At 38.2% G+C, this 14,877-nt stretch overlaps 1 protein-coding gene across 5 annotated transcripts in view; it reads left to right on the top strand.

Annotated features, from left to right (window-relative positions):
* LOC113937905 (ubiquinol-cytochrome-c reductase complex assembly factor 1) overlaps positions 1 to 14,877 on the top strand; it is a 95,521-nt gene that overhangs the window by 29,368 nt on the left and 51,276 nt on the right. For all 5 annotated transcript variants that reach the window (XM_027622839.2, XM_027622838.2, XM_027622837.2 and 2 more), the window contains 2 exons: positions 3,733 to 3,805; positions 9,970 to 10,027. In XM_027622839.2, coding sequence (XP_027478640.1) covers positions 3,733 to 3,805; positions 9,970 to 10,027 — 131 coding nt within the window. The remainder of the gene's footprint in view (positions 1 to 3,732; positions 3,806 to 9,969; positions 10,028 to 14,877) is intronic.

Here is a 14,877-nt window from a genome sequence, read left to right as displayed (position 1 = left end):
TAATTTTTGCCATATTTGCTTTGGTTTTATTTTTTCCAAGATAAACTTTTACAGAAAATAAACCAGCCCATTTCTCCTTTCTTTTCTTTCTTTCTCCACCGAGATAATTACGTTCTAAAGTTGATTTTTGTCATCCCCTTGTACATTTTTGTTCTTTTACCACTCATATACTATCCATAAACAACATATATACTATTATGTATTGTATTCATAAAAACTATGTAAGTGGTATCTCACTTTTCAACCTGTTTTTATTAGTCAACATTATGTTTTTGAGTGGAGATCTGAGTTTTTTCATTTCCACTGCTTAATAGCTTCACATTGTATAATTAAACTACAGCTTATCTATTCCTCTACCAAAGAAAGCTGTTTTAGCCTTTTCATAATGACAGTACCTTTTAAATTGTGCAGGAGTTTCTTGAGAGAGAGATGGAATTACTGGGTACTAGTGTATTAACTGCATTAAATTATAATCATCAGTTTTATCAATTTATTATGTCCATCAGCTAGGGTTTAAAGGTTCAGTATCAACACTTGATACTGTCAAACTGTTTAATGTTTACCAATTAGATGGTGTGAAATGGTATTTTGATTTAATTTGCATTCCTCTGGTTACTGATAAAGTTGAGTGTCTTCTCCTATGTTACAGGCAAAAAAAAAAATTATCAATGTGTCTATAGTTGAGGTAGGTGGTAGGCTTCATGAAAGCAGGAGTTTTTGACTTCTTTGTTTACTGCTCTATTCACAACATCCAGATCCACATCAGGTACTTGAGTTAGGTACTCAATAAACTATTTGTTGACTGAAGTGAAGAGCTAATAGATGTCCTAAACTCCCTGTCTCAAGCATAGAAATAGGCTGGTCAAAGCCAAAGCATTCGGATAACAATATGAGGATATCATTAGTTTGATGATGATACAGACCAGTACTTACCAAAATGTGTTCTGTGTCAAGTACTTCCTAGAGCTGTAGATGTTAACAAAGTTAACAGCAGGCGTCTTTTTTAGCCTGCTGATATGGTGAATTACACCAATTGATTTGTTAATGTTGAATCAGCTTTGCATTCCAGGGATAAATCCCAGTTGGTTGTGATTTATTGTCCTTTTAAAATATTGCTGGAGGGCACCTGGGTGGCTCAGTTGTTAAGCATCTGCCTTCGGCTCGGGATCGAGTCCCACATCGGGCTCCCTTAGCGGCGGGGGGGGGGGGGGGGTGCTTCTCCCTCTCCCACTCCCACTCCCGCTGCTTGTGTTCCTGCTCTATCTCTGTCTCTGTCAAATAAATAAGTAAAATCTTTAAAAAAAATATTGCTGGATTTGATTTGTCAGTATTTTGTTAAGGATTTTTGCATCTATATTCATGGAGGCTGTGGTTCTATAGTTTTATTTTCTTCTAGTGACTTTGTTTTTGATATCAGGGTAATATTGGCCTTATAGAAAGAGCTAGGAAATAGTCTTCCCTCTTGTTTTCTGAAAGAGTTTATGTAGATTTAGTATAATTTCTTTAGGTGTTTGGGAGAAACATTGAGTGATGTTGAGTGATGCCATTGAGCGTGGAGTTTTCTTTGGAGAAGATTTTTTTTTTTTTCAAAGATTTTGTTCATTTATTTATTAGAGAGCAAGAGAGAGAGAAACAGCATGAGAGGGGAGAGGGTCACAGGGAGAAGCAGGCTCCCCACTGAGCTGGGAGCCTGATGTGGGACTCGATCCCAGGACTTCGGGGTCATGACCTGAGCTGAAGGCAGTTGTTTAACCAACTGAGCCACCCAGACGCCCCCAAGATTTTTTTTTTTTTATCACAAATTCCATTTCTTTAATAGATGTAGGACTCTTCATGTTATTTATTCTAGGGAGTTTTGGTAGTTTGTGTTTTTTCAAGGAATTTCTCCATTTTCTCTAATAATCACATCTGTTGTCCTAAAGGTGTTCATAATAGTCCCTTATTATTCTATGAATATCATTAGGATATGTTGTGATACCCTCTCTGATTCTTGATACTGCTAATTTTTATCTTCTCTGTTTTTTCTTTTTTCCTTGATCAGTTCTATTAATGTTTTATCAATTTTACTGATATTATTGAGGAACCGGCTTTGGCTTCTTTGATTTTCTGTGCTATTTTTCTGTTTCCAATTTTATTGATCTCTGTTCTTTATTATATCATTCTTTCTGCTTGTTTTTAGGTTTGATTTGCTGTTCTTTTTTAGTGTCTTTACCATAGGTTTTGTTTAAATTGGCTTCTATTGCTGATTTATTCCTATGTAGATGTATCTGTTTTTCAGTTGTTATGTTTATTCTGTTTTCCCCTATATGAGCTTTACTCTAAAAGACTTGAAAACATGACAGACCTCAAATTAGCAAAGAAAAAAATCTTGATTACAATTACAGACATAATCTCTTAACTTTATTCTGGGTATTTCTGCCTGTTAGAGACATTGCTGTTTTGGGGCGCCTGGGTGGCTCAGTTGGTTAAGCGACTGCCTTCGGCTCAGGTCATGATCCTGGAGTCCCAGGATCGAGCCCCACATCGGGCTCCCTGCTCACCAGGGAGTCTGCTTCTCCCTCTGACCCTCCCCCGTCTCGTGTTCTCTCTCTCATTCTCTCTCTCTCTCTCTCTCTCAAATAAATAAATAAAATCTTTAAAAAAAAAAAAAAAAAAAGAGACATTGCTGTTTTGATCCTAGAGTGTATTGAGAAATGAGCATTATGTAGTATTGGATATGGTATATTTTTGGTGACTTTGAGCCTTAAATAACATAAAATAGCATAATTTTACTAAATTTTACTAAAGTTCCAGATTGTTTTTTCTTCGGTTGCTATTTTATTTTGTTTCTGCATTTTTTTTTTAGTCTGCATATTTGAGTTTGTAATTTTCTATCATTTTAAGAAAAAATAAGCTTCTATAAGCCTCTGTGGATGGGCTAATTTATTTAATTGTATCCTTAAAGAAATATTTTGGAAGTCCCTAGGAATACTTCCTTACTTTAGCACTGAGTTGGTCTTCAGACCTACAGTTTAACTTTTAAAATAATTTATTTTTCACTTTTAGATCTATTTTTATGGAGGCATAATATACATACAGTAAAATATGCAGATCTTAAGTATACAGTGAATAAATTAAAACCACCACTCAGATCAAGATTCTAAGAGAATTCTTTAGTGCTTTGGGGAATAGTAAAATGTTGATCCTTTTACTATATTTTGCATTCATTAAAAACCCTTATTTGTAAGCACAGTCTTAATCAGCAAACTATAAAACTAGGGAAAATATAGAAAAAAATAACTCTTTCCCCAAGGTATAAAAAAGACTTACAGAATAGATAGTAGTGCTTCTGAGGTAAGGTTGAAAGATTGAGGGTTTTTTTGGTGTGTTTGATTTTGGTCAGAAGAATGGGTAATTTTTTGATGTAAGGGGTTTTAGAATATAAAGAGTTAATGTGAGTGATGCCAAACAGTGGTTTAGAGCCTTCACTGATGAAGTGAGTTTGAATTAAAGGAGAGATTTCATTTAAATATTGGAAAAATCTTTTTGACATTTTGATGCTAAATCATAAAATGTGAAGTTTGTGAATGGTTAGCTTTAAGAAAGAAATAATCTATGTTGGTTTAGCTATTAAATTTGCCTAGAGATAGGTTTGGACTTATCCTCCTAGTTGAAGATGTTGTGACCTACATCTGATAGCACTAGAACATACTTGGTCATATCTTGAGTTTGGTTTTATTTTTTTTTGTCTAGAAGATTAAGATTGCGGCCCTGCGCATGTATACTAGCTGTGTGGAGAAAACTGACTTCGAGGAATTCTTTCTAAGTAAGTTATTGTTTTTGATAGTTCTGAAAAGGAAAATGAATCTACTTTTCATGGGGTGCCTGGTTGGCTCAGTCGGTAGAGCATGTGACTCTTGATCTTAGGGTTGTAAGTTTGAGCCCCATGTTGGGTGTAGAGATTACTTAAAAATAACATCTTAAAAAAAATCTATTTTTCATTTTTATGACTGTATCGGTTTTGAGTCATTAGTGAAACAATTTTTCCTGTGCAGAGTGTGTAATAAAAGCTGCTTATTTTTATCTTTTAATAGAATAAACAAGGGCAAGAAACCCTATGAATAAGACACTTTAACAAGTTTGAAAAGAGAAGAAACCTAAAAATTTGTCTAGTACTTTGACATTTTTCCACACATGCATCTTTTTACATATGAGTACTCATAGTAAACAAATCCTGTTTATATTCTGGTGGTTTTACTGAGCATTTTGATGTGAAATGAACTTTCTGCCAATCATTCATTCCTCTTTTATTTCTAGTTTTTAATTGTTTTGGTTGATGCCTAATGATTGTTTTATTTCTGTTGAAGGATAATTGGGTCAAAAGGTATATATATATGTGTGTGTGTGTATATATATATATAATTTTATTTTTTATATCCCATTGATAAATTGTTTTCCAAAAGGGTTTTACTGGTTTAGACCACAACCATCAGTTGATTATATCAATATAGGATTCATTTTGATTCTGTAAACTGTTTAGTTATAAATAAAGTTAGTTAAAGCAGGTACTTATAAAGTAACTGGGAAAGTTTAAGCTCTTCCTGGTTCTACAGATTTTGGAAAGAAATGTGTGCTTTGCACATCTGTGGTAACAGCCATTATCCTGCAAGCCACAAACACTTAACTGTATATATTTGATATTTTTCATGGAGAGCAAATATTTATATAGAATTATGTTAATAACAAGGAAGATAGCTAGATGCTGTTTGGATTATTTAATCACTATTTTGGTTTTTTAAAACCAAATGCAAGTTGTTTTGGTGATTTTACAATTTCAGCAGATTGATGTTATGTTAGAAACTTAAAATACCCTACTGAGTTGTAATCCTGATTTAGTGTCTACCTTCTGTTTCTTATTTATTCATGGGGACAAAAGTAAACTTTCCTGCTTCCTTTTAATCTCTAAAAATTTCTCATTTTAGGAGAAATTAGTTGAAAGGAGAAAATATTCTTTATTTATTTGATGAAGAAACTACTGGAGCGCCTGGGTGGCTCAGTCAGTTAAGCATCTGCCTTCAGCTCAGGTCATGATCCCAGGGTCCGGGGATTGAGCCCCACGTTGGGCTCCCTGCTCAGCGGGGAGTCTGCTTCTCTCTCTCCCTCTGCCTGCCTGTCTGTCTACCTACCTGTGATCTCTCCCTCTGTCAAATAAATAAATAAAATCTTAAAAAAAAAAAGATGAAGAAACTATTAATATTAGAAGCTGGATTTTTCTTTTTCTTCTTTTTTAAAAGATTTTATTTTTATTTATTTTTTTAAAGATTTATTTATTTATTTGAGAGAGAGAGAATGAGAGAGAGAGAGAGTACATGAGAGGGGGGAGGGTCAGAGGGAGAAGCAGGCTCCCTTACCGAGCAGGGAGCCCGATGTGGGACTCGATCCCGGGACTCCGGGATCATGACCTGAGCCGAAGGCAGTCGCTTAACCAACTGAGCCACCCAGGCGCCCCTTTAAAAGATTTTATTTATTTATTTGACAGAGAGAGACACAGCGAGAGAGGGAACACAAGCAGGGGGAGTGGGAGAGGGAGAAGCAGGCTTCCCGCGGAGCAGGGAGCCCGATGCAGGGCTCGATCCCAGGACCCTGGGATCATGACCTGAGCTGAAGGCAGACGCTTAATGACTGAGCCACCCAGGCACCCCATAAGAAGCTGGATTTTTCTTAAGTGATTTCTAGAATACATGTCCCTAAATATTTTTCATCAGATCTTTTTAAATCTTCATCCTCAGATATCTGTTTAATATTTGATTCCATAAATAACTCATAAATTTATAATTATTTTGAAATGATGTTTACTAGTTATCTTTGTCTTAGCCAGTCCTCATTATTGAAGATCCTTGAGTTAATATTATAGATTGAATAATGAGATTATTATTACATATTTAAGGTAACATGTCATGTTTCAATGTATAATCTGTTGTAATCTACTTATAAAAATAAAAGTTAATACAAATTATTACCATTATATGCTAATAATTTACATTTACATGGTATGCTTTTACATTTGTCTCATTTAGGAGTTACAAAACCTTGTAGGATAGGAAGGACTTGTATTCTTGTTTTCATTTTTATTTTCTTTTCAGAAACAGTTGAAACTTAAAAGGCTAAGTGATTTCCCAAAGTTGCTTAGCTAAGGCTTGATCCTATGTTGTCTGGCTTAAAAGCCAGGAATTTTTCCACTATAACATATGGCCTGTGAAAGAATGTAACTGCAAATTAGAAATTATAATCCATTTTAACATTTTTGTATGTTACTGTTTTCAAATAAGAACTACCTCTAGGCGACATTCTATTAGTATTATAAACTGATGTTTACATATATTAGAGTATGTTCACCTCAGTAAGCTTTGTTCTAGCTTTGCCCTTTGAAGTAGTTACCTGGGGAAGCAGTACATTTTTCAGTGACGCCACTCTTGCTTAAGGTTTTTTAAGACTCAATTTAAGAATTGCCTTTTAGACTTACGGCTTGTTCATTTGTATCATGCTCCACCGTGGTCCATCTTTGTCATTTGTGGGTAGAGTAAATTTTAAAAGGAAACCAAAGTGGTTCTGAACTGTGGCTAGGAATAAAAAAGGGAGCCAATTTGAAAAATACTATTTGGAGGCAGATAAATATCTATGAAACAATGAGACTTCCTTGCATCTTCTAAAGGAAGGTTCTAAAGAGTAGGTCAGGCAGGTTTGGGGTAAAAGAAGAGAATATATATATCACTTCCCAAGATTATACCTTTAAAGTGGCTGTTGCTCCCTTGGATTTTTGGTATTTTAGGGCTTGACTTTTAGAGTCCTGAGCATTCAGTAATTTTTAAAAAGGATAAAGAGGCTTAGGTAGCTCAGCACTGTCATCCTTACTCTTCCAACAAAAATAAGGCCAGTGTTAATTCATGAAGATTGTGTAAGAATGAGTTGTTTACTCGCAGTGTGCTTGTGAGTAAACAATAAGCCTATAGCTTCTTGGATAGGCCCCCATAAAGTGCCCAAGTTATAGACTCTCTAACGTGTTCAGAGGTCTTTCTTGATCCAGAGACCTAGACCTTGGGGATTCTGACTGTTGAGATTAACAGCCAGCCCCCTGTTGTTTCCAAGATGTTCTGATGGTGTAGGTCATTTGTGGCGTCAGTGAGCATAACCTCGGTGAGCCTACAGTGGTTTGCTAACTGGTCTTTTGGAGATCGGTTCTGTTATGAGGAACACTTTGGAACAGATGGGGCCAATCAGTAAAGTTTGGGTTTAATTCCATACTGAAATTCTGTACTGTATGAAAACTGCTTTGTCTTTAGCTCTTAAGAGACTTAATACCTTGGAGAGGAGGCTCCTTAATGAATAAGTTCTGAGTCAGTGATTGAGGTTCATCATTTTATTGACACAGTCTTAAATGGCGAGCTATTTAAGATATTTTAAACCCTAGTGTTTAAATAATTCACCGAGAAACAACAATAGTAAATATTTATTGAGTACCTATGAAATATTAGCCATTTTGCTAAACATTTTACAGGCCTTATCTCATTTAATCCTCACAAATTCCTATAAGGTAGGTTCTCTTGTTCTCCCCATTTTTACAGAGAAGACAGCTGAGGCACTGAGAAGGCTAAGTAACTTTACACAGAGTCACGTAGCAAGTAAGAGGTACAGTCAGGGTTTTGAATCGGGAGGTCTGACCCCAGAGCCTGCATTAAACAAACAACTGTGTTAATACTGCCACTCCATAACAGTGATGAATTATTTAATTTTATCCAACTTGGTATTGAGGAAGAAAGTACCTAGCCTCAGAAAATAATGCAATGAATGTGTATTGGTGCAAGAATGTGATCTTGACAAAAGACAATAACAGCTTTTAACTTTGAGGTGTTTAAACATAGTTCATTGAACTGGAGATCTTCTGTGTTTTTGTGATGCTTATGGTCAGACATTCAGTGGTCTTGTTTCTTAGGGCTTTACCCTGTGAGTTTCTGTTCTGACTCCATTGGGTACAGGGAGTCAGTATGCCAGCTCTTTTCCCATCATTAGCCCTGAGCCGACCCCCGGAATGGAAAATTGTGACCCAAGTCCAGCTGCTGGCCTGTCTTGTCTGTGCTTTCCAGCCCAAGAATTGATTCCCTCTCTGAGAGAATTGGAAAGGCTCCTGGAGGCTGCTGAGAAGCTTTGATGTAGAGGTAGCAATTGAACAGATTGTCCTTTAGAAGCAGCCAAATTTCGTTTTCCAGATTGAAAGACAGATTTCCAAGAAAACTTTTCTTTTTAATGTTTTGTTCTAGCATCCAAAAAAGACCCAACTTCAGATCTGGGCTTGAGAGTTTCTCATGGCTATTCTTGTTTGGTGGAGGGTGGTTGGCCCACTCTCAGATGGCATGTGTCTTAATAGCTGTATGGTTGGCCAGACCAGCCTTCACCTCCCTCCTGCTGGGTTCCAAGAGGAAGTCCACTTGACAACTGCTGGGCACCTCCTAGTAAGCTCACCAGAGTATTTTGGTGTCACTTTGTGACAGACCTGGACTTAAACTCCAGCCCAACCACTAGCTTGTTATATTGTGGCTGCCCTCAAGTTACTTAGCCTTTTTGAGCCTGTTTCCTCATCTCTAAATGAGGATTGTAATGCCTCCCTTCAGGGTTAAAGTGAGGATTAAATGAGATAATGTATTGACATGAGTAGCAGTGGACCTAACAGGAAATACGGGCCCTTAGTGAATGTTAGTTTCTAATATTAGTATTAGAGAAGCAGTTAGTGATTAAGACGACAGTGCCTAAAATCAAGCAGATCTGAATTTGATCCTAGATGTTTCATGTCATAGCTGTGTGACCTTGGGCAATTGTCATGGTGTCTCTCTAAGAGTCCATTTTCTCACCTGTCATTGAGGGTATTGTGAATACCCACCCGATAGGCCTGTTGGTAGAATTCATTGAGCTCATGCACGTAAGCATCAATTACAGTGTCTCACACAAAGTAAGCCTGCAAGGATTTACAACTCTTTATTATTGGTAGTATTAGTGTGCTTCACAGAGGTTCTGCTCTGTGTTTTCTTTCCCAGTGGCCCCAGTTTGTTATCGACGAAGTACATTGTATTGTTTGCTGCGAGGCAGAAAATATCCCCTTTTTCCTGAGTCATTGCTCAAAGGGCGGATTCTACCCAAAGGGCCCAAATTGACTGATACTCACTTTTCTTCATCCTCTTGCTCCAGCATTTCTCCGTGCCATGTAATAGGTAGGGGGCATTCAGTGGGGATCCCTCATCTAGCCAGTGGTATCTCCTAGCGGTCTGAGAACCGAGAGGTGTGACCCGAGTTTTAGTATCTTAAAGTTTTGTCATTCCTGGGGGGCGATGAATAGCCTTTCATTAGATGTGATCTGCTTTCTCATTTAACTACAGCTCCCTAGAGCCTCACTTCTTTCTCCTGGTCATTTATTTTGGGTGAATCATTCTGCATACCCATGTTTGTAGCTTACTGGGTCGCCTTAAAGAAGAAAGACAGGAAAAAGAAACTAGAAGAACTTAGACTTCTCAGTGGGGCTCCAGTGAAAAATGCCTATACTTAAGTGAGGTAGGCAAAGTAGTGTATGCCGAGCTTTCCAGATGAATTTGAGACCAGGACGGGAAAATAGCATGTAAGTTGGAAGGAACCATACAGATCATCTAGGCCACATTATACGAAGTGAGAAAACTGAGCATCTGAGAAGAAAAGTGATTTGCCCAAGGCCACACAGCAAAGTGGTACTGGGGCTGGAACTAGAAGGCTGGTTGCTGACTGCATTCAGTGCTCTTTCAACCCATTGTCTCGTCCTGTGGTTCCACTGGCCCTCTCTGTGGTCGCATAATCAAAGAGCACTGTACCTGCCATATATTTGAGTTGAACAGATTCCTACCAATATTTAAAATACAGTCAACATTCCTTCTCTAAACCCTCACATATTTATACTTTATTGTTTTTTTCTAGGGTGTCAGATGCCTGATACATTCAATTCATGGTTTCTTATAACTCTGCTTCACGTCTGGTAAGTGAGCAATTTAAATGAAGTCACCAAATGTATTTTTTTTTTTTTTTTTTGAAACACGGCTAACTTGTAAGGTATAGCCTTCAGCAGGGCTGATTATATGAAATGGCAGTTGTTCAGGCATTAAAAACTGTTCCTTTCATTTTAATAACTAGTGTCTTAAATCACATTTTTATTAAAGGTCAAAGCATAGTCCCAGAAAGAAACTAATATTTGTAGGCTTTTCTCAAAGAACACCTAGCCTGGTGAACAATGCTATCAGTATCTCTAAGAGACTCTGTGAGCTTGGATGGAAAGTTCTCTCCCTTGGCTGTTTTAGGAAAGTTCACATTTACGTAAAAGTGGTTTGAATTGTGAGAATCCGTGGTCATTTTCATTGCTGGTCATCAGAAACCTATAACAAATTATAGCACTGACATTTACGCCTGTACCTCTAAAATGTGCATACAGGTTAGATTCATGCCAGGTTTGTTGCATGTAAAAATATTTAACACCTTAAACAGTATATTTTTTCTTCAGCTGCAAATTAAGTAGCCAAAAAAAATCAATTTTTCATCTAATGTTACACAGTATTAAAGGTCAGAAGGATATAGGAGAGACGTTGAAGTGGGGGCTGGGGAATGCATTTATTGAACTGCCAGATCTTGGGAAAGTAAATTCTGGAGAACTAAGTTTACTACTCTGACCATAGTGAGTATCTGAGGAACGTGGGGAATGGTTGCCCTGTCAAAAGGACCCTTGTTTGAGACTGCCTTCAGCTGAGCTTTGCATCACAGGACTGACTACTATATAAAGACTTTTTGGTTTTGATCACCTCTGAAATATTTCTTCTTCTGAACTCACATAGTCACTGAGATTGGCTGAGGGGCATAAGGTAGCAATTTATTTTATGTTATTTTTTCTAAGCGGGTACTTCATTGAGTGCACACTATGTCCCGGGCAGTTTGCTGGGAACTAGCAGTGGTTCTCAAGAAGCTCACAATATAACGAGGGAGATAAGACATTTAAAATAGTCAGTGATAAATAGGAATGGCTAAGTTCTATACTAGATCTGAGTAAGTAGTGCCTATGCGACCACAGAGGAAGCCACAATTATCAAAACCTTCACGAGTTCTGCCTATTGTTTGAAATATACTGTCTTTTAGTCAGGCAGCTGAGAAGGCACACTACCTTCTGTCCGAATGGTGAGGATTAAGAAAAGGTTTAGGGAGGGCAGCTGGATATGCTGAGAGGAAAACCACTTTTTCAAGAGGAGAGGACTGCAGAGGTGGCATTGCAGAATTACTCACTGGAAAGGTGGGAGGGCTGAGAGGAGGCTGGGCTGTTCCCAGAGGAACTCAAAGATAATATTCAGAGCTTGTATGAAAGACTCTTTATTGCCCATATAGCTAGAGGTATCAGAGTGTTAGAGGGAGTGGATGGCAAAATAAAATATATAACCCCTGTAACCACATCCCAAGGTCAATCCCTGACTAATAGTAGCCAGGAGAACCTTGAAGCTACTTACAGTTCCTTCAAGATAGCCACCATTTCCAAACATGCCTCCTGCATCTTCCTTGCTGAGGTTGGTTTTAATTTCTCAGAGGAGTGGGGAGTACTGCTACCAGTTAAGTAGGGGGAGGGAGGCTGTCTGCTTCAAATCTACACTTGGCCTCCCCTCCACACTGCCTCTTTAGTTCTTAGGATCTGCAGTCTTTGGTAGAATGAAGTGGTAGCTTTTCACTTTGAATCGGGAAACTCATTATTGAGAACTCACTGTGTGTTAAGGACTGGGGGGCTTTGGAGAGAAGGGTATGACATGGCATGCACCTTTAGAAACTTAGTCTAGCAGATAACAGGCAGAGAGCACAATTGCCCATAATGGATGATAGTGAAAGAAGTGTTGTGCCCAGGGCACAAGCAGACACTATGGAAGGACAAGGAGGTGTGACTAAATCCACATGTGGTGGTGGCGGGCGGAGAGTATTGGATAAAGAGCTCTGTGGTAGAAGTGATGTTGAGATGTACCGTGAAGGGTGAGTAGAATTTCTGTCAGAGAAAAGGAGGGCATTTTAGGTTGAGGGAATATCAGGAGCAAACCACAGAACGTATGTGCAAGGACATGGAGTATTTGAGGACAGCCACTTGTCTGAAGTGTCTAGAGCACGTTTGTGGAGGAATTTTAATGGGAAGGGTCGCCATAAATGTAGTTTGGGGCCCAATTGTGCTGTCATCCTTCAAGAAGAATTGGGAAACTTTCTCTTCTAGGGGAGAGGGGTATTAGGAGGAGTAATGGATCCAGTCCAAGTCTGTGGAGAAGCTATGTTCTTTCCAGCCCTGCTCTCTTAGCCAGAGGGATAGCCATATCCAGTATTACAGGACTCAGTGGACTTCTTAGAGGTGTGTAGGGTTGAAATACCTCCTGTAGGTGGTAGTATGAGGGAGAGCTAGGGAAGCTTAGAAAGCAGTTACAAAAGTAGAAAGAATCCTCCCATCCCCTAAGAAAAAAAATAAACCCAATAAACAGAATACCCTGGCAGTGGACTTTTCAGAAAGCTTGCTTGGGTTCCCAAGGGTGATGGCTCCCTGTTGGCTCTTAGAATAGGGACAGGATTTCTCACATCCTTTTAGTTCTCTGGAGGAGGTGTCGATTCCCTTATCCTGTCTGCTTTCTCTAGTTCTCAAGTTTTTCTGTGTATTTTCAATTTCTAGAGGTCCCTTATCAGTTGTGTATTCACATGAGCTTGCAGCTGCAATGACTATGTGTCCTTTGTCTTTGTCGAATAAGATTAGTATTGACTGTGGCCACTGAAAAATTGTTGAGAGAGGTTGCTGTCTGGGCTTTCCTGCATCCAAATGTGGACTTGATAAAGGCAGGCCTCCTCCTCTGTTCCCTGTCTTGGGCAATGGCATTGCAATCCATTCCGGTATCCACACCAGAAACCAGGGAGATCTCCTTGACTTTTCCCTTACCCCTTCATCCGGTCTCAAACTTTTTTGACCATCACCCACAGTAACAAATGAATTTTACTCTGCAACCCAGAACACACATGTCTCTGATATTATAGTTGTAAAACTTGTCCTTACAATGTCAGATAGTCTCTGATATTTTCTATTCCATTTGAATTCATTATAAAGAAAAATTTAAGATGTCACCCATTAAATTGATTTTACTGGGTTATAAGCAACAGTACCTGGAAACTGGTCTTCGGCCTCCAATTTCCATCTTCACATGCTGTTGGTCTTCTCAATACAAATTGGATCAGTACACACACACGCGCGCACACACACACACTCACACACACTCTCGCACACATGCACACACTCGCACTCTCACACGCGCGCACACACACACACACACACTCACACACATACTCCTTAATATTCTCCATTATTCTCGGGACAGAGTAGGTTTCTTAGCGTGGTATTCATATCCCATCCGTGTGCCACCTCTGCTAGTCTTATGTGCTAGTCTAGGTACCACTATCACCACCACTCCCTCCTCTGCAAAATAAAACAATATTACATCATGGAAATAGCAAGTCTTCTGTACAAAGCTTTCTTCTGTCCAGAAGGTGCTTCTCCTTGCTATCCCCCTGGCAAACTCCTGTTTTTCATTCAATCTCCAACTCAGATGTCATTTCTCTTTGAAGCCTTCCCTACCCTTTGAAGGCAAGAGTTAGTTCCTCTTTTGTGTTCTCCTAGTATTTCAGACATCTTATCATAGCATTTGTCACGTAACATTATTATGTTTTATCGTATAGTCTTTGTGGATAGTGAATTTATGAGAGCAACAATTATTTTTATTACTTTTTTGGAAAGATATGAAAATGAGATATTTCTTCCCTCAATTGCATGTCTGACTCTTAATTTGTATCAATAAGTGTTCATTAAGTGATTGATGGCCCCAGATCTGACTTGGCTGCCACAGCATTTGGAAGGGTCCTGGTCTTTTGGTTGGGTGAGAGTGGCAGAGCTCCGCTCCTACTTAAGTTTCTCTGGTGGTTACATGTATGTAGCTGGAATTTATGTTGCTGTTAGTGGGTTTGTAAGAGACTCCTCTTTTAGTCATGGAAAGCTAATACCTTCTAGATGCAGAAGTGAATGTTAGAAAATGGAATGGGATAAATAAAATTAGCATATGCCTATGATGGAGATGGAATGCAGGGAGTAAATTTGTACGTTTGTATTTTATTTTATTTTTAAGTAATCTTTACATCCAATATGGGGCTTGAGTTTACACCTCGAGATCAAGAGTCACGTGCTCCACCGACTGAACCAGCCAGGTGCCTCTGCAGTTTGTATTTTTAAAAATTATTTTAAAGTCAGGTGTATCATATATGTAATAATTATTAAGCCTTTTACATATATTATCTTTTATTTATTTTACATGTATTGTCTCACACATTCGTACAACTACTTTATTTTACATATGAGGGGTCAGCAGCTTAGAGAAGTCAGAGAACTTGCCCAAAGATCTAGTTAGTACATGGTGGAGAGGAAATTCAAAGTATAGGTCTGGCTAACTCGAAGTATTAAGTTGCTTTCCTCATTGGTAATTAAAGCTACCAAAGTTAACTAATTAAATGATTGCTTATTAATACTAATACTATTTAATTTTATTAATGCTATTTATTATTTAAAGTACTTGCTTATTCTTAAACATAAATCTGTAAATTATAGGGGCTCCTGGCTGTCTCGGTCCGTGGAGCATGTGACTCTTGATCTCAGGGTTGTGGGTTTGAGGCCTACAGTGGGTGTAGAGATGATTTAAAAATTAAAGAAAAAATTAAATCCATAAACTTATAGCATTTATTCTCCAATTGAATCTACTGTATGCTGTAAATTTGTCTCCTGCCCTCACAGGGCTT

The sequence above is a fragment of the Zalophus californianus genome, chromosome 8 (assembly GCF_009762305.2).
Source record: "Zalophus californianus isolate mZalCal1 chromosome 8, mZalCal1.pri.v2, whole genome shotgun sequence".
Classification (NCBI taxonomy): Eukaryota; Metazoa; Chordata; class Mammalia; order Carnivora; family Otariidae; genus Zalophus; species Zalophus californianus.
The sequence above is the reverse complement of the archived record's forward strand: the minus strand, read 5'-3'. Positions and strand labels throughout refer to the sequence as shown.